General features: G+C 38.2%; 4 protein-coding genes across 5 annotated transcripts; 3 read left to right on the top strand and 1 right to left on the bottom strand.

Moving 5' to 3' along the window:
* The first annotated feature begins 314 nt into the window (after positions 1-314).
* Positions 315-833, top strand: LOC117328414 (probable RNA 2'-phosphotransferase). The gene has a single exon (XM_033885943.1). It carries the CDS (start codon positions 315-317, stop codon positions 831-833), a length of 519 nt encoding a protein of 172 aa, XP_033741834.1.
* Positions 834-4,239: 3,406 nt separating this feature from the next.
* On the top strand, positions 4,240-5,721 carry LOC117327814. Its single transcript, XM_033885013.1, has 3 exons — positions 4,240-4,340; positions 4,779-4,983; positions 5,447-5,721. The coding sequence occupies exons 1-3, from the start codon at positions 4,245-4,247 to the stop codon at positions 5,539-5,541; spliced, it is 396 nt and encodes a 131-aa protein (XP_033740904.1). The 5' UTR covers positions 4,240-4,244; the 3' UTR covers positions 5,542-5,721.
* A 3,700-nt stretch (positions 5,722-9,421) lies between these two features.
* LOC117327812 lies at positions 9,422-20,379 on the bottom strand. The gene is made up of 2 exons (XM_033885009.1): positions 20,285-20,379; positions 9,422-10,383 (listed from the first exon to the last, which is right to left on the bottom strand). Exons 1-2 carry the CDS (start codon positions 20,376-20,378, stop codon positions 9,542-9,544), a joined length of 936 nt encoding a protein of 311 aa, XP_033740900.1. The 5' UTR covers position 20,379; the 3' UTR covers positions 9,422-9,541.
* LOC117327813 lies at positions 10,917-16,012 on the top strand. 2 transcript variants are annotated; one of them, XM_033885012.1, is made up of 2 exons: positions 10,917-12,859; positions 15,131-16,012. In XM_033885012.1, exons 1-2 carry the CDS (start codon positions 12,483-12,485, stop codon positions 15,132-15,134), a joined length of 381 nt encoding a protein of 126 aa, XP_033740903.1. In that variant the 5' UTR covers positions 10,917-12,482; the 3' UTR covers positions 15,135-16,012. The 2 variants fall into 2 exon arrangements, with proteins under 2 accessions (XP_033740903.1, XP_033740902.1); XM_033885011.1 differs by lacking the exon at positions 15,131-16,012 and having other exon boundaries at positions 10,917-11,201; positions 12,483-14,080.
* Positions 20,380-20,742: the final 363 nt, after the last annotated feature.

Below are 20,742 nucleotides of genomic sequence, written 5' to 3'. Positions count from 1 at the left end.
AGTGTTAGGTAATTATATACTGAGAAGTATTTGGTAATTATACAAAGAAGTGTTCGGTAATTATAAACTGAGAAGTATTTGGTAATTATACTAAGAAGTATTTGGTAATTATACTGAGCTGTTTTATTTGTTGTGATTATCTTGAATATCTTGAACCATTAACAATGTGGTTTATAATAGCCAATGAAATTGGAGCTCAAAGCTCAGCCACACCCCCTACACTGGGTTGGATAAATTCATCCCAACATATAAAATGAAGGACGATGTTGGAACTTTCCATCAGTCATTGATAAAGTTAAACTGGTATCATCAATATGGAATCTCTCTCCAGAGCTATGGTACACTACCTGAGACATAACCCCAACGCTCCCTTAGATGATGCAGCTTATACTTCAGTGAACCACATCTTTGAGATCTTCAACATCAACAGATGTACATTAGACAACATCATCAACCTACCCACTGACAAACAGCGGCTTTTCCTCTCGCCATGCCATAACTTCATACGTGCAGCATCTGGCCACAGCAGACCTGTCCAGCTACATCTACTGGGATCACCAATCACCAGCCCCTCATCTGTTAAGTATTGCACCCATGGTACAACCAGAAAATCTTTAACACTCATTGAGAAAGAAGGTTTACAGAAGATGAGACGTCATTATATCCACTTTGCCAAGAACAAGACGTCTGTGAAGAAAGGATCCGATGTAATTATCACCTTAGATGTACCCAAGTACCTACGAGCTGGGATGAAACTGTACCGCCTTGATGATGGGAACATTGCTGCTAGTGGAAATAGAGACAATGTTATAAAACCTATATACTTTTTATAAGTGTGTCACTATTCGATAGATTTGAAAATTTATGACATTGTAAAATAAATAAAAAAGGTTGTATTAAATTTATGTAATTCATTTTGAAATAGAAGCTGTTTTGATATATTATGTATATTGTTATAATGTGTCATATGTTTCAATATTTAATCTGTTGAAAATGAAAATACACATGCGTCATAATTCTATGTGTACAATAATGATTTCTTTAAATATATCATTTGTAGATTTGATAGTAACATGAATTTGAAAAATTAATATTTTTATTTTACAAAAAATAAATAAATAAGTTTTCAGTATTTAATTGCAACTGGTCATTTCTAATAATATATGATTATATCACAATTTATATTTGTCTATGTTATTTGTATAACTAAATACCAATTGTTTTACAAATGTTGTATATATTACATTATGATTTGTGTTTTCATAAATAAATAGGCCAGTGTTTCATAGTGAGTCAAATATTGTGTTGTTCATTTTGTAAGTGTAAGAGTTACTTCCCTTGGGATTGACTCGGAAATCGTGATGGACAAAATCATCGTTTTTCATACAAAATACACATTTTTATTTAATGACACTCTTACATATCATGTATAATACATATACAACGATGAAAAAACATTGATTTTGCAGAAATAACACTTGGATTGTTCTATGGCGTGAATATACACGTATGGCGTATTTTAGTGTAAAGTGCCCTCACCTGGCTGCGCAAACAAGATCGATTTTCTTAGAAAGTACACATTTTTTAAAAGTAAAACTTTATGAGAACCTGTAAAATGGACATACCAACGCAAAAAACAACTCATTTTGTGAATATATCGTTTCCATTTTGCTATGGCGTGCAGAAAACCCCTATGGCGTACCTATGGCGTATAATTCCCTATGGCGTATTTTAGTGTGACCGCGCTGGTCGGCTCTTTTTCTATCAGATATGATTTTGTCGACTGCGCCTATCAAAAGTATCTTGCCGTGTAGAACCTTTAACATTGTTGGAGTACAAGCCGAGTCTGGTACAAAACATTGTTACAGCAATCTCAGCTGTCCCAAAATAAATCAAGCAGAGGCATATGAATCCAATAATTCCCTTTAATTTGTAACAATTCAGTGAAATTAAGGGGGGGGGGGGGGGGGGGGGGGGGGGGGATTCGAAGAAACACAACATCTTACATGCATTATATATCTATAAATGATGGCGCATCATTAGAATTTCATACGAAGAATGCATCAATAAGGATGTGCTGAAATACCTGGGGGAAATATCTTAAAAGATACGTTATTGAAAAATGTGTTCTTTTTGTTTTCTTGCAAAACGTGATCCGTCAAAACGGGCGACGTTACAACTGTCCCACAAAAAAGCATCACGGATAATCAATAATATACATTTCAAGAAGACGGGAATTTGGTGTTTAAAATAAGAACTATTATACAAATACATGATATAAATCAAAACTATCGCACGTAGTCGAGAAAGCAAACTGCGCAGTTACCGATGGCGATGGCGAAGTTGCCAAACCTCAAGGACATGACATGTTTAATTCCGATTCATACAGCATCAATAATGCTATCTAGAACAAAAATAATGATACATATATAGTCAACGATATAGGGAGGTGAGTGCTGCGTTTTGCTACCATATTTAACCCGACAATGTTGTTTTTAGTTCGTCAGACAAACGGAGCAGACTGTTTTCTCTTACCTTGCTGGAACTTAATGACGCATGCGCGCGGAAACATCCGGGTTCTCCAAAGTATAGGTAGTTTCGCATTTTAACGGAGTACAAATGTAACAGAGCGCATGATAAATTAAATTTAAATCACTGCCTCCGCTAGGGATCGAACCCGGGACCTCTGGCTTACTAGTCTTACGCTCAACCGATCGAGCTAAAGAGAAGATCTCTCTAGCCGCGCGGTATATTGCGGCTAGTATTTACCAGGGTTACAAAATGATTTACTCAATATTTAAATTTACAAAACGATACTAAGAGACAAGTAAATGCAAATTTTATCAATATCAAATTTACAGGATTTCGTTTTCGGAATGATACCTTACCATTCGCTTTTCTACAGCTGGTAGCAATGCCCAACAAGGGCAGATAATTCTTTGCACACTGCAAAATTCTAATGCAGGCCTCAGACCACAATTAATTTCCCTCTTTGTTCTACCACAGAAAAATCGAAATTAAAATATTTCAGAATTTTGCAAAAAATCTGGTTTTCACATCACGTTGCAGAACTATTCAAGCTGAACATACAGTGAGCTGGAAAGTACCTCATGACCGGCATTTAAGAAAGATATTTATATTCAAGTGTAACCACCCCACTATATTGTGGGAAAATCCGGAAAATCACAAAATATTACTACTGAAGCCTTATAACTCCCTGTGTCCTGCCACACAAACAAACATGGAAATGGTGTCAAAACTAAATTCTGTCACTAGATCAAATATTGCACTATAAATCTATGCTAAAATTATGCCCATATCTGTAACAGCTAAGTCAGTCCTGAAATAAATATATGCTAAAATTATACCCATATCTGTAACAGCTAAGTCAGGAAAAAATATTTAGCATCAGTCCTGAAATTTCCATATGTACTACATTCGTGTACAACGACCCGGAAGTATAATTGTGGTCTGAGGCCTGTTACAGTCCAAAGTTTACATATTTCGAGGCCCCATATGTATCGTTTATGTAGTCGTCACGTAGACTTGTAGTTGTACTGAGTACAAGTACCAGTCTTGAGAGATTTTTGTGGGGAAATGACAAAAAAAAGCTAAATATGTTCAAGTCTCTGCTTTATCATTTCTTTTTGTAAGTTAGTTTCAATATTGCAACTTTACATGAAACCAGCGATTAATTACGATAAATTACAGAAATACTATTAATTAAAGGATATAACATTCAAGAGTTCCCTCCGTTGATTCTTTTTTTTCTTTTTTCTTTTTTATTGTTGAATCATGTAATCCTTTCAACACCTGTTGGAAATATTACGCCATGATGTTTTAGAAATATTACTCCATGATGTTTTAAATATTCTAAAACAATGTTTTTATCATTTGACTTCTCAATTATATATCATAAGCCTGGTACATATGTTCTCTTTGATATATATGTAGTAGGAGTGGAAAAATGCATGGCCAGACCGGGGTTCGAACCCGGGACCTCTGAACACTAGCCGGATGCTCTACCAACTGCATGAGCTGCCTGGTCACCGACGATCAACCCGGTCCAGTTCTGCTACACTATTCCCTTTTAAAGTCTTTGACCCTGGAGACCTAACAACTTCACAACCAAGATTCGGGTATCCCCTTGTCAAGTATTCACCTCACTTGAAACAAGGTTTGGTCACAAGCACCAAATGTAGTTACGAGTGGAAAAATGCACGGCCAAGACACCCATGACTCCAATGACAAGCAATTTAACCAGCCCAGGAGACAGGAATAACAGCAGTGTTATGGCTGATTCGGCCATTGATGACTTCCTCCAACCGGGAGAAGGAAAGGTATGTTTTCTACACAGTGCATTATGTTCGACTGAGCAATTAGTTCAAATCTGACCACAGAACTTTTATTCTATCTACATGATCCAGTTCTAGACTCATAAATGAAATTGTGGTAGCGACAATGAAAGAATGGTTGATAAAAGTGTTCACACCAAAATGGCACCTATGGCTTATGTATGTTCCTCGGGAGTTAATGAGATTAAAAGACTCTTTCACCATAGAAAATAATTTGTTTACTGCTAATCAACTAATAGAGATTGTGAATCACATCTGTTTATTACTAATACTGTTATGATGCAGTAATACTATACATTGTAAAGATACCAAATCATTTAATAAATTGTTATTATATATTTTATTTACGTTTTTGATTAACAATGATGGTTTTCCTAACGGTTATTTTGAAATAATCGAATTGAATTAAAAATTATATTCCAGATACCACTTGTTGAAGGACATACACTTTTTGTCAATGCCACCAAATTGCATATAATGCGGAGGAAAGCCCAAAAAGTTCCCAGCAAAATGCTACGGTCATTGCTGGACTACTATTTTGATACTGAAGTTTTGAGAACACATTCAGCAACTGGAGAGAAGTCAAGCAAACCTCCATTGCCGCATACCATCATAGAACCCATTAGAGGTATTATTGACCATAAGAATAAGAAATATGTATTATTAATTTGATTCCAATTTGTCTATATGTATATTATAATATGGGACCAGTCTTTGTTACAGAGGAACTTTTTATAGTTTGTTTTAATGAGTTGTCTTATTTGAGAAAGATCTACAATTTATTTTATCCTGTATCTTCACCAATGGAATGTACATGACATTATTTTGTGGAGTTATGGTCCCCTTGATTTTAAAAGCAAAAAAAGAAGTTATCTGCTGTTTGCTTACAATATGTGGAGAATATAATTATAAATTTGCTTGTTGGTACTTTAAGAAGTTTAGACTATAACATCTATATGTGTATTCACTTCGACTAAGAGTATTGATTAAATTGTGTGAATCATCTCCTCAGCCAATTGCTATAATATTTTTGTAGACCTGAATTAAACTAAGTGTTTTTTTCTAAATGTTTTTGCTTTCGTCCATTTCAGAATATGTGATGATGAATTTTAAAGTCGACCCAACCCAGATCAACATAATGATCAACAGAAAGTGCCTGGATGCCAAGAGAAAGACAAAACACTAGACAAATTCTACTGTGATTGATGTTTTTATGGACCATTTTAAAACCTTCTACTAGTGTGTTTATGTGCGTGACATTCTACCACAAGCCCTCCACCTCTGGGCCGTGGTTAAGATATGTTTGGATGGACACAGTTTGGATACAGCTTTTTCCCTCCTTGCAACACAATTTTGGACCACTTAAATAAAGAACCCAAATATTGTTAGATTTCTTGCATCTGTATTTTTTCCATGCATGTCTTCTCACATGAGCGAAAATTGCTCACATGAGCTCACGTGAGCAGAAAATGCTCATGTGAGCTCATGTGAGCAGAAAATGCTCATGTTAGCAATGTTTGCTCATGTGAGCATTTAACCTCATTTGCATGTTAAAATGCTCGCGAGATCTCATGTGAGCAAACCATGTTAGTTTCTCACGTGAGCTACTTACGAGCAAATTGTTAGCAGATTTTGGTAAGGGCAGTGTTATATCTTCATGGTTATAACAAATGCTATCCACTTCCTAAGAAGCTTCACTCTGTCTATCTTTCCCTATCCACATTTACTGCCCAATAAACTAATTGTCTGATTTATCTCCTTAGTGTGTTACCTTATTATCCCACTACAACATTATGCCAAGATAAAGTGGATGAAATAAAATGTAATATGATTTTACATAATCAAGAGTTTTTGACCCAGTGTATGGATTCTGACCTCAAACACCAACTTTCTGTTGACTCTGGAACCATTTTTAAAACAGATTTTTTTTCATATTTGTATAGAATGAAATTTTAAATCTGTGAAGCAAGTACGTTCAATCATCTATCTCTATATCATAAGAACATTATAAATAAGATTCTGATACACAAGTTTCAATACCCCACCCACCATTAATAATGCATTGCTCCCTGTCATCTTCACCTGTATCAGTATATGGTTAGTACAATATGTGTATGTGCATGCAGTATCCTCTTCCAGATTATAGTTTGTAATAGTATGTAATTTCCTCTCCCAGACTAGTATAACTATAGAGGTATCATGCACGTTTTAGTAGGAGGGGACCCTCTTCCCTAGGACAAGTATTCAGTGGGTGTGAGTGTGACCTAGTCCCCATTCCAATACATCTGTCCCTTCATATTAACACCTTGTTAGGATTCTTATATAAGACGTAGTAATCACTCTTTTTAGGAAATGTGAATTAAATACTTCAAAGAACATAAATCGTGAACAGAAGAAAACAACTGTCTTTACTGTTTGTAGCTTACACTGTAGATCTCAACTGCTGTCACAACAAGAGAAGATAAAACCTGCAACTGTGGTTTAATGAAGCCGGAGTAAGACTTAATAAGTATATATTAACCTTCTTGACCGGCACTTTGACCTTGAGGATCTCAGCATATCTGGTCAGCACTTCCCAGGGTATGTGTACCTTTACATACTTAGCCTCACCTTCCCTCTGTAACACAAATGTAGCACACTATACATGATCAATGACCAGTTAATGTCCTGTTACTACATATAGATTCATCAATGGCGACACATTCAAAGCTGTTAGAAAAGCTTTGGAATGAGATGATTAATTTCAACACTTAGTTGGGAGAAAGCTTATTCTAAATTATAATTATGTAATACATCTTCAGCATCAATTATCAACGCTGTTGTATATTGCATGAAAAAAATTAACATTAAAACCAGATCTATAAAGGCTAACACAAGATATTCGCAACCTTCAAATGATAAAACAATTTTTTTTTTCTGAAAACAAATTTGAATATTGGACACTAAACCATTTCCTTCATCACCTGATCATACTCAAGTTCCAGGCCCTCCGAGACAAGGTTTCTCTCGAGCACTTCCCGAGCCAGACGTGCCTCCTCCAGTTCGTCAGGTTTGCCATTTTCCTCCACCTCGTACGCCAGAATGTAGTCGATACGGCGACGGCCATCTTTGAAAAACAACTTTCGACTCTAAAATGAACAAAATTGGAAGTGAAGGTGGTCTTAACATACAGTAAACATTATCAACTTTAGAAAACAATGTCTTTTATAGTGAAGAATTAACATTTAATTTTGTTATCTCAAGATGAAATGAGTAACTTTAACCTCATCACAAAATTGAAATTATATACATTCCCAATTTTACCTAGTTTCTATTATTATCAAGAAGGCAATACATATGATATAAATTCAGAATGGCTTTAATAAACACAGACACAAATTACAATCAAATATATTGTACAAGTATATCCGATGGACTAATGGAAAAATATACAATATACTGGTAGAATACATTATTCCACATACCTATAACATAAACGAATTAACACACACATATATACATAATAGTAAAAAGCAAATAGATAGCAAATTTAGCAAGTTGAAAAAACAACCTACAAACACCCTAGTAATTCTACTGGGAGGGTGGGAGAGGCGATTTAAAAAGCAGCGGTCAGCAACCACTAAGCCACAGGGGCTTGGCACGATTTTCCAAATGATAGTCCATATATATATGTATTTAGTATCAAGGGTAGTAACTACAAAGAGGGGGAAGACGAACGTATTCTGCGGGTCAAAAATCTTAGTGACACATACATTACCTTAAAGAGAAATGTTTTATCTTTCCAATGAGTGTTCGATGAACAAAATTGGCCAAGTATTATCCAAGTTATGACCTGACGAATTCGGAAATAGATGCTGAAATGGCTAGGTCGGAATCTCCCTGTCCGGTTGAATAGTCGCCTCGCCTCTAATGGGTACCTCAATAACCATTCAGAAATCGAAAAATCGACGCTTGCAGCGGTATACAGTAACCATAACTATGTCAATATAGGATGTCGGTTGGTTATGTTATCCGTCATGTGCCGTAGCCAATTCCATATTACATCACCGAGCTTACCGTCTTCAAACAGAACCGCCATCTTTCCCTAACCTTTCGTGACTTTGTTTATGTCGTTACAGTGGTCGTACAGCCAAGAAGCGTTCCGAAAGAAGGGATAGATGGCGGTTCTGTTTGAAGACGTTAAGCTCGGTGATGTAATATGGAATTGGCTACGGCACATGACGGATAACATAACCAACCGACATCCTATATTGACATAGTTATGGTTACTGTATACCGCTTTTTCGATTTCTGAATGGTTATTGAGGTACCCATTAGAGGCGAGGCGACTATTCAACCGGACAGGGAGATTCCGACCTAGCCATTTCAGCATCTATTTCCGAATTCGTCAGGTCATAACTTGGATAATACTTGGCCAATTTTGTTCATCGAACACTCATTGGAAAGATAAAACATTTCTCTTTAAGGTAATGTATGTGTCACTAAGATTTTTGACCCGCAGAATACGACAAATTATTTTTTTTTTAAATACGTTCGTCTTCCCCCTCTTTGTAGTTACTACCCTTGATACTATATACATATATATATGGACTATCATTTGGAAAATCGTGCCAAGCCCCTGTGCACTAAGCTAGCACAGCATGGCGTGACACTAATAACTAAAACGAGGCCGCGTTACAAGTTAGGCAAAGCTAGCATTAGAAAAACAGCAGATACGAAACTACCGCGTTACAATTTTAGGCAAAACTAGCATTAGAAAAACAGCAGATACGAAACTATCTAAAATTCAATTTACATATAAATACCACTTTACCTAGTTTCTATTATTATCAAGAAGGCAATACAGATGATATAAATTCAGAATGGCTTTAATTAACACAGACACAAATTACAATCAAATATATTGTACAAGTATATCCGATGGACTAATGGAAAAATATACAATATACTGGTAGAATACATTATTCCAAACCCGAAGATAGAGTGTTGGTAATGTGTAACTGCTGGGAAAAAAAAAAAAAAAAAAAAAAAACCTAGCCAGGTACTACTGAAGGTAGGTTTTTGCAAAAAGCTTGTAGAGCAGCATGCTTGTCATCATTTGTGTGGTCAACATATCGTTTAAAACAATCACTAGCCCAATATCCCAATAATTGGATTTGGGAACCCTCCAAACCAGCCGAATGAGCCTATGTAGCAGCTCCCCGGCGGAACGAATGCCCCCCAAAGGAAGACTGGTCAAAACCAATATCACTCAATACAACACGCAAAGCTCTTAGAAATACTGAGTATGTGAGACAGGAACCTGATGATAACACAAAAAGGGGGCCGAGGGGGTCCTGGCCCGACACAAGGGCATTACGAATAGCCCGACAAGGACAGAGAGGGTGGGAATCTAGCTTAGGTAAAACAATATCTATAGGGTGTTGCCTAAACTGGAGAGTTTTTACAAGTTTTAGCGAAAGCAAAAAACCCCAAGGGTATTGTAACAAATCAATGTATTGAACATGAACAGAAGGGTTAAAGGCACCCTTAACCAAAAAATTGTTTGGTCGTAAAAACCCAAAAAAACCTGTTAAGCAGGCTGCCCAAAAAACACGATTGTTTTGGTATGAAAAATCCAAAGCATTATGCATTTTTAAAAGTACATGTGGTGATAAAGCAGTTTTACAAGACTGGGCGGTACCAAGTTCACGCTTTACACCTTTTAGGAGGTGTTGTACAGCCCAAGATGATGCAATAGGGTCAGGCAACCCTGCAGATTTGTGCAAAATTGATACAATGTTTAGATAACATTTTACACTGTTAAACTTCAAGTGTTTGACATCTACTAAATATGCTATATAGTGTTCAATAGTGGTAGTGTCAGCCGGTACACTTTCAACCTTATACACATCACAAAAAGTTCTATATGTTTTATAATGCGTGGAGTAAGTTTCTGACGTGGAATTAGCCCACCCCTGTTTTTGTAGGCGAACGACTGTCTCTGATAGTCTCCCTTTTTCTGTCTGCAAGTCCGGGGTACCACCATCTGCAGAATACAAAAAGTGGAGACATGTGTCGTAATAACAAATGTCTATTTATAGACATATTTTTGTACAATAAAGATTCACACATTAGGTTAATATGCATGCATGTAATTATAATATGCTAATTAGTGTCTTCCCATTGGTCAATGGTCGTTGTGGTCAATGTGGGGCCTCAGTGACCCACGTGCTAAATACATAACTTTCATTGGTCAAGGGCTCTGTCCAGCCCCTGTAACGCAAAGGTCATCCCCACTATAGAATCCATCCTTTGAAGTTTTTGACGCCATCTTGGAAAGTTCCTTAATAAGTGTAAACAATTTTTTATAATGTAGCAGAATTCAGCGTTAGAATTATTTGGAAAAGGATATTCTTCACAGATGAGATAAGGAAGTTTTAATTCGTGTCATAGACAGCTATATTCATTCGTTCATCGAAAGGGATTCACCTCTTTTTTGAGTGAAAAAAAAAACAAAAAAACTTTGACAATCTATTGACGTCGCAGATTTGGCTTTGCTACACCGTGGTTCCTTGGCAGCCTATTTTGCTGTTTAAATTTTAACACGATCCCGCCAACAGTGTGAAGACATAACAAGTGGACGTGTTTACAAGTGAGGTCAAGGTAAGAGAAACGTCATAACTTTCGTTCCAACATGGCGCAGTGTAAGCAACATGTTTTGATATGGGGTCATAGTTTGATTCGTCGTATGGATGAATATATTTCGGACGATCCATCTCGCCTTAATTTTGGGCTAAAGTCAGACTTTGTTTCTCTGGTTGGATACCCTGGTGGCACTATTGATCGTCTTCTACATCGTTTGAGGTACGACATTTTTTCTCGCCGTCCCAATGTAGTTTGCCTACAGATAGGAGGAAACGATCTGAGTTCCCCTGACATGACCCCGACGAAACTCCTTGTCAAATTCATAACCCTGATTGATCTCTTATCAGATACGGATTTTGTCAGCTTAGTGGTTGTATGTGAGCTTTTTCCACGTGTTAAAACTCGGCAACACAGAGGGGATGTTTCAGTTAAGGTGTACAATACACGGGTAGTGGAGATGAACTCTCTTTTGTCTAGGCACCTCGAGGCCCGGTCCCATTGTAAATTCTGGTGTCATGGACGAATGTCAAATGTTGTTCAATATTATGGGAAAGACGGGGTACATTTTGATAATCAGCATCCCTATTACAAATCACTTCGAGGTTGTGTTCTATTTGGCATGTCGCACGTTGAGTAAGTTTAGTAGTACGTTTTTGTCACCATTTATTTTGTCCTCCGGATATATAGGAGTTACCTCCCTTCCCTTAAGTTAAGTTTCTTGTAAGCTAATTCTATTTATATAAAACCTATGAATTTGCAATGAATATACAATGTACATATGATTGTTTTCAGCTCAGGGGTACACAGTTGACATGTTATAAACATTACACTGCTTTATTTTCATTTTCAATTTGCATTAATTTATGACATGTTAAGTCTAAAAAAACAAAAAAAACAACAACAAAAAACAAAAACAAAAACAAAAAACAGTTTGATGTTTGTTTCTTTTGCCATATACTGTTTTTGACAGTGGGTATAAGTTGCTGTGTTTACACCCGATTGCTGTTTTTGCCATCTTTGTATGGCTGAATTTGCCATCTCGTATGGTTTTTGCCCTCTCGTATGGTTGCTGGCTTTAAACTATATTATCTAATCATCAATAGATATCATATGAGGCTGCAGAAATATAATATATTATGTTAAATAAGGTCACATCTATTGGTTAATTCATAATGCTTAATAATATAATTCTTTAATACATTAACTATATGTATTGCAGCCCGAATGCTTATTTTAGATCATGCCAGCTTTCACACTTTTATTTAAATGGTTACAGTAAGGATCAATCTTAACAAGCTATATCAGCTATATCAATTAACTTTAATAAGCTTTGTCAGTTGACATTTCTTAAACCAATTATATATTTGTCCTTGTTGACAGTTGAGCTTTCAAAACAATGCCTCAATGGCATGATACAGATTATATTACTGTTTGTCAGTTAAAAAATACCTATCTTGTGTTTCGTATGATTCTGCTTTCTCATTTTCTTTTCTTCTCAAGATGCCTCCAAAGAGAAAGGCTGCGTTAGCTAATCAGGCCATACAATCCACAACTAAGCGTAGTCGTGTCAATAATGAGCCCCTTCCGGAGCAGAGATCCCACAGCGCTAGTTCTTCAAATGCCCCTCTGTCACTTTCACCTGATGAGATTCAGAAGCTGGTCAGAGAAGCCTTTCAAAAAGGCATTGAGGAAGGTAGGCAGGGTACCTCCTCAGTTGATCCAGCCAATTCACAGGTACTACCATCAACATGCCGTAGTGATTCAGTGCATACGGACAGTGACTCTACCATTGAACTAAAACAACGTCGCTGGCCCTACACCGTCTACAACTGGAGTATCATCAGCTACATCGACCCTGGCAACCCACACAGCAATAAGTGCTTCCACTATTCCAGGTGTTGCTATGGCCTCCGCATTACAGGTGACCCCCTCAGAGCCAATTCCTCACAATACATTTTCATCTTCATCTATACCACTTGGTTCATTAATAAATGACAAAATAAAAGAAAAAATTTGGGATGATGAGTTTGTAGACTTATCCACATTAACCAATCAAGACCCTATTAAGTATGAAATGGTCATACAGAATGGCTCTGAGGCATCACCTATGGTGTATTGGGCCCCAAAAAATCGTACATCATCTATGACCCTTGATCAATGGACCAATGCATTCCATACATTTATAGCAGTATATACCCAACGGAAGTCGGGGGATTTCCCAGCCCTATTACAGTACATATCTGTGGTTAGGAAACTTGCCTCAAAACAGGGAGACTGGCAATTTTACGATAAGTCTTTTCGTAGGTTAAAATCCCAGAACAAATCTTTGTCATTGGGCCTGATTGAATGGGAGCTGTGGCAAGATGCCATGACACGCCGTAACAAACCGAGCTCATCATCTCCCCAGGGCCAGCTCCCTAAGGGATCATGTTGGAAATTCATTCAGGGCAAACCATGTTATGGGTGCCGCTTTTCCCATAGATGTCCCAAATGTCAGGGCGCCCACACTCCAACAAACTGTCCAAATGCATTCTCTCCTGACCAGTCCTCTCAATTTCGACCTCAGGGCCCCAACTTTCGTCCCCCTTTCGACCACCCAATCATCAATTTCGGGCCCCTAATGCCCCTCCTACCTTCCGTGGACATCGTCACCCCCGTCATTCCTTGTGAGCTCAGAGCCTTATTGCAAGGCTATGACGTGTCAAAAGTCGATTACCTTGTAAATTGTTTTTTGTATGGTTTCCGCCTACTTTGTCAGATTGTCTCAGCTAACTTACAAAAATCCTGCAAAAATCTTAAATCTTGTACTGATTACTCTGAGGCTGTCGATGATAAGATCAAGAAGGAACTTGCATGTGGCAGACTGTCAGGACCTTATTCTTGTCCTCCATTCAGTCAGTTTCATATCAGTCCTATTGGCATTGTTCAAAAGAAAACTCCGGGAAAATTTCGTCTGATACATCATTTAAGTTACCCAAAAGGCTTGTCCATTAATGATTCAATTCCAGATTCTGAATGTCGAGTTGAGTATTCCTCTATTCAAGATGCCATTTCATGTATCAAAAAACAACAAACTAATTCTTTTCTTGCAAAATGTGACAGAGTCTGCTTTTCGCATTATACCTATTCATCCCAACGATCGCCATTTATTAGGTTTTCAATGGAGGTCCCAATTTTATTTCGATAAATGCCTACCAATGGGTTTATCAGAAAGCTGCAAGATTTTTGAGGAGTTCAGCTCAGCAATTGAATGGGCGATTACACATAAATTGGGGAGTGCAGGGGTGGTTCATGTTCATGTTCATGACGATTTCTTATTCATCGAGCCAACCAAACTTAGATGTGAAAGAATTTTGTCAGATTTCCAAAATATGTGCAAAACGATTGGACTGCCACTGGCACCGGACAAAACATTTGGCCCAGATCAGGTCTTACCATTCTTAGGCATTACTTTGGATACAATTAAGTCAGAGGCCCGGTTACCCATGGACAAAGTTAGCCATTGTAAAGAGCTCACAAAAAATTTTCAAACTCGCAAAAAAGTTACTTTAAAAGAGCTCCAGTCTCTCATTGGTACATTACAGTTTGCTACCTCAGTGGTTTCTCCAGGTCGCCCATTTTTAAGGCGTTTGATTGATTTGACAATAGGAGTTCAAAAAAGTCATTTTAAGATAAGACTTACATCTGAGAGCAGAGCTGATTTGCACACTTGGCACTCTTTCCTGAGCTCATTCAATGGCAGGAGTTTTTTCCATGATGAGGTATGGTTGTACAGTGATAATCTTCAACTTTTTACTGATGCATGTACTACAGTAGGCTTTGGGGCTGTTTTTGGGGATCTTTGGTTTGCTGGGGAATGGTCACCAGCCATCAAAAAACTCAGTTTACCTATCTCTGTTTTGGAATTTTATCCCATTGTAGTAGCCATAGTTACCTGGGGTGGTTCTCTACAAAACAAGTGTGTATGCTTTTTCACTGATAACCAGGCTCTGGTGCCTGTCATCAACAAACAAACAGCTAAAAACAAGATGTTAATGCGAATGTTGCGCATGCTTGTTATGTTCTGTCTCAAACATAACATAATATTTAAAGCTTTTCATGTTCCGGGCATTCATAATAACAAAGCTGATGCTCTATCTCGTTTGCAGGTAGACAGGTTCAAAAACTTACATCCGACTGCCTCCCTGGCTCCTACGCCGGTCCCAGTATTGATGGCCCAGGAAAAGTTACTTCTACCTTAGAATCCCTTTTGGCAGCTTCCTTAGCACCATCAACTCACCGGGTATACTCACGGATTTGGCAGAATCTGGGTGAATTCTCACTGAACATTCTAAACTCATCTTTGCCTATCCCTGTTCCTGTATCAGTTGTTGCTCTTTATGTGGCACATGCTCATAATTCTAAGCTGGCAGCAACAACCATCAATTCACATATGTCAGCAATAGCATATATACATCACATTCTAGGTTACCAAGATCCCACCAAGGCTTTCATTGTTCAGAAAGCAATTCAGGGTTCAGCTCACATTTCTCCATCTTTTGATATTCGCCTCCCCATCACAGAACATATTCTTAGTCAGCTTATTCAAGCTCTGCAGGCTACTATTAGCTTACCAGTAGAGAGAATTTTATATAAGGCTGTTTTTAGCACAGCTTTTTATAGTCTTGCTCGGCTCGGTGAACTCTTGCCCAATCAGACTTCACAACACTCGCGTTTGTTACAAATTGGGGATATTGCATTTGACAAGCAGGGTAACCAATTCTGCTTACTTGTATGCTTTCGCCATTTTAAACATAACCAAAGTGGCAAGCCCCACACCGTTCCGGTAGCAAGTTGTGAAAATAAGGATGTATGTCCTGTTAATGCCATGCTAGAATACCTGAAAATCAGAGGTCCCAAACCAGGTGTTTTGTTTCTTACTAGTCTTGGTGCCCCTTTACAAAGAAAATGTTTTGATGGTGTCACAAAGAGATGTTTACATGTCTGTGGTCTTGACAGCTCACGTTACAAGGGCCATAGTTTCAGGATAGGGGGGGGGGGGGGGGGGGGGGGGGGGGCAACTCTGGCGGCAAATAAGGGTATGTCTGACTCACAGATTCGCTTGTTAGGTAGGTGGCATTCAGATGCTTTTAAAAAGTACATTAGAACACCGTCTTTATCAAACTTTTAGTTTTGTGTTTCCCTAGTCATCATACTCATCGAGCTCTCTATTTTGATGCGGGGGTCTCTTTATGGAGAGTGACATGTAGTGTGCCCTGGCTTAAAGATAGATAATGTCAGTTTCGGCTGGTATAGTACATTATCCACGAATACTATCATTAATTATGTGCTGTATTTGATATATTGTTTTCTATTAAAGTCACCATGTACATGTAGCTCTCTGTTTTGATGCGGGGGTCTCTTGATGGAGAGTTGCATATAAAACATTTCTGACCTTAAATCAGATAGTCACATTGTTTTGTATTTTTATGTAAACATCAATTTTTTTTAGGGATTAGATCATGTGTTATCTTGTTTTGAATTGTGTGGGTTTGCCAGGGATATACCTTTACACCGAATGAAGGACATGGTGAGGAAGGAAGCATCCCTATCTATGTGGTGCTTGTAAAGGCACAAACAATAACATATCGGTCGGACAATCATACCTGTGTACATTTGGCCAAAAAATGATTGTGATATATAAAGGTACATGTAGTTTTCTATATGGACATAAAGACCTACATCATATGTGCTTGTCATGTTCAGTTTGATGGTCATTTTCACAGTGCCTGACACTCCATTATGTACTTTCGATAGGCCATTTTCAAGTTGGTGTTGTATATAACCTGTATATATATATCTTTTTTCCTTTTTGTGTCAATAAATTATATATCTTTTGTGTTTAAATTTGTGGTAAGTTGGTCCATTCCTCTCGGGTGGCGCCTGGCCTCTTTTAGGCCAGTATGGCATAGTTCTCGCTCACCTTTGCTAAAAAATTACGTTTTAATTCTAAAATATGATATATATGTTTAAAGTTTCTGTTTATAATAAACGGCTGCCCCCCTTCTATCAAGGGGTATGCCAAGATTTTACAGCCATTTACATTGTTTGGTATTTTATATTCTGCAATTTTGGAGCAAACAGAGCTCGAGGATTGGACCAGTTTATGTAGTAGTTTTATAATCTTTAATTTTAGCAGGACAAAAAACAAATGTCTATTTATAGACATATTTTTGTACAATAAAGATTCACACATTAGGTTAATATGCATGCATGTAATTATAATATGCTAATTAGTGTCTTCCCATTGGTCAATGGTCATTGTGGTCAATGTGAGGGCCTCAGTGACCCACGTGCTAAATACATAACTTTCATTGGTCAAGGGCTCTGTCCAGCCCCTGTAACGCAAAGGTCATCCCCACTATAGAATCCATCCTTTGAAGTTTATGACGCCATCTTGGAAAGTTCCTTAATAAGTGTAAACAATTTTTTATAATGTAGCAGAATTCAGCGTTAGAATTATTTGGAAAAGGATATCCCTCCAACCGCCCCTGCATTCCTCCTTTTATGTGTGGATCTTTATTTCTAGTTTTTCTTTTTGATGCTTTGTTTAGTATATTATTAGTATTGTTAATTTTATTCATGTTGATAAGACTTTGTTACTTGATGTGTACTTGTCTAGTAAAGTTTAATTATTGCATGGTTATAATACTTATAAGCGGAGTCCCGGTGCTTCCCTTCTGGTCATTTTGCCACACTGCCGGGCGCAGGTTTCCTTTTTAAAAAGGTTTTTCCTGAAGTGCTTGATGACCCATAAAAGGAGGGGTTAGTTATCTGTAATTTTTTAAAGGCATAGTTCTCGCTCACCTTTGCTAAAAAATTACGTTTTAATTCTAAAATATGATATATATGTTAGAAGTTTCTGTTTATAATAAACGGCTGCCCCCCTTCTATCAAGGGGTATGCCAAGATTTTACAGCCATTTACATTGTTTGGTATTTTATATTCTGCAATTTTGGAGCAAACAGAGCTCGAGGATTGGACCAGTTTATGTAGTAGTTTTATAATCTTTAATTTTAGCAGGACAAAAAGTTCCTGCACATTAAAGTCATAGTATTCATAGCTACTCAGTATATTATATAGACGAGCTAACTAGTCATTTTCATGTAAACGAGAGGCACTATCAGCAATAATGTTCAAACGACCTGGTAAATGTTTTGCAACTATTTCAAAATTAAAGAGTGCCGAAAACCAAAATAGAACTCGTAGTAGAGTCATAATCACAGGATGTCTAGACGACCACTTGTTTATAGCATACATAATTGTAGTATTGTCCGTTGATACAATCACACGCTTCCCTGACCACAACCGACCCCACCTAGCTGCTGCTAAGACCACTGCAGCAGTTTCTTTAACATTGATATATTCCGTAACAATAAAGGGAAGGTCTAGTGGCCAGTTTGTGTAGAAAAAATCACCATTGAAATATCCAGCACCGCCAAAGTCGCATGCATCGGTTTGTAATCCAGTTATGGGACGCTTGCATAAAAAATTCACTTTGCCATTAAAAACAGACATAAATTGTATCGGCCATGAAAGATCCGCGAAAAAATCCGGGGAAAGAATCACTTTGTGAGAACCTTTTGCACATTTTGGGATGAGAGATAACATGCGTCGAAGGAAGGTGCGTCCTCCTCTAACCACAATGCTAGCCCAATTTAATTTTCCACACAAGGCTTGTATTTGTTTAACACTCGCTCTTTTCCTACATGAAAATGAACACAACACGTCATGAAATTCTTTCATTTTTTCTGGAGGCAAGCTGAGCGAAAGGTCACATGTATCAATTTCAATCCCCAAGAATACCAGTCGCTGGGTAGGATCCACAACTTTTGACCAGCTTATATTAAAACCCAAACGACGTAGGACATTTAACAGTATACGGAGGGCTCTACTGCACAAGTGGAAGTCGTCCTCAATTATCAGAAAATCATCCAAGTAGGCGATGACCGTGACATTGTACTTTTTACGCATGATTGCACAGACCGATGAACTGAGTTTTTGAAAAATACTAGGGCTACGTGAATGGCCAAAAGGCAGTTTTGCATCATACATGTAGGTGGGATTCTTGTCCCCACTAAAAGTCCATTTGAGTCCAGTGAGTGGATATTCTGCACTATTTATCTGTACTGACCGGTAGGCGCTTTTTAAGTCAACTTTGGCCAGATATGAATATGGCTTTATCAGTTTTATGGCATGACGTAAATCCATGTATGTGCAACTATTGTCCGTTGTGTAGGAATTTAAACAACCAAAATTAGGCATACTAGCGTCATGTATCAGTCTGATACCTCCATTAGGTTTACCGACAGCACCTAAAGCACTCACGATAGTAGGTTTTTCTGTAGTAATGACATAGTTCCCAAGACCAATCTCTGTCCGTATCTGTTCCTCAACCAGAGCCTTAAATTTTGACGTAGATCCATAATTATCATTCGAGATGCTGATAGGGTCCATACATGGTAGTAAGTCGAAAACCATTCCGTACACCATCGAGTATCCACTCTCTCTCCGGATAGTCTATGGGTAAAAATTCCTCCCATGCACTAAGATGTAAACAATTGTCTGTAGTGGGAGGGGGCGTGGCCTTAACATCTACTCCCTCTCGGGGGCCCCGTTTTTTGAAACACCTTGTTGACGAACTCTTGGGTGACCATGGCCAGTAGATGAGTGATCAGTAGCCATACACACAGCACAAACATGAGCCATTCTACAGTTGTTTTTAAAACACTTGTCTGCATTGAAGTTACGACAAATTTCTTGCCCATTGTTGAGAAAAGGACCACGACGTCGGTCTTGATATTGGTGTACCTGTGTGCCATTCGTGTTTCTAGTGTGACCAAGTCTATTGTTTCTAGCATCAAGCAAGGCTTTGTTTGTTGCATTGTCAGTTTTGAGGAGGAGATTGAAGTCCATTAAATCTTGGCGATGTGTTCCCCATTGGAACCCCTCTGTGGCTTGTAACTCTCTATACTCTCGGTCATACAGCAGTACGCTTAGCCAAATATATTTTGAAGCTAACCGGAAAATCTTGGCAGAATAGTTCAAATATGGGGCGGGGTCGTCCAGCTTTTTATCCCTAATCAATGCATTCATAATCTTAATATTGGCATATCCCCACTGTTCGATTGAAACTCTATCTATTGTGTTTTGTTTGCCAATGCGGAATTCCATTCCCCCGCCCATACATACGGTTTCATACGTCTGGACGGGGTCCTGCCAGACGAAGTCTACAATTTTCAATGCCTTGGTTTTATGCTCACCTGATTCTGTGATGGTGGCAGTCCCGATCGGTAAGCCTCCCGAGGGATCTGAAGTTGGTGGAGTGGTGGTTTGTTGACTGCGGGTAGGAGACATGGCCGCCCCGGCTCCTTATGCTTATCCTGGTTACGACAAACCGTTAGCTGACGTAGTTGTTCCTGTTCCTTTTCAATGTTTTGTCTTAGTTCTGCTTTCCGGCGAGCCCGTTGAAGTTGCTGGAGTTGTTGCTCCAGGTCTTGTAACACAGGGTCGGTATCATTCGTAGCCACGTGTTCGCCTGCCCCATGATCGTCAAGGGTATCGTGATCAGAACTGTGATCGCCCTCCTGTATGGATACGTGGAATTCGTCGTCGCTTTCTTCAGAATGGTTGATGTTCTGAATGATGTCTGCCATCTTGTTACCGGCATTGAATCTTTTAGGTCTAGATGACATTGGTGAGGCAAGATTAAAAAACGATT

Source organism: Pecten maximus, chromosome 5 (genome assembly GCF_902652985.1).
Source record: "Pecten maximus chromosome 5, xPecMax1.1, whole genome shotgun sequence".
Taxonomy (NCBI): domain Eukaryota; kingdom Metazoa; phylum Mollusca; class Bivalvia; order Pectinida; family Pectinidae; genus Pecten; species Pecten maximus.
This window is presented reverse-complemented; position numbering and strand designations above follow the sequence as displayed.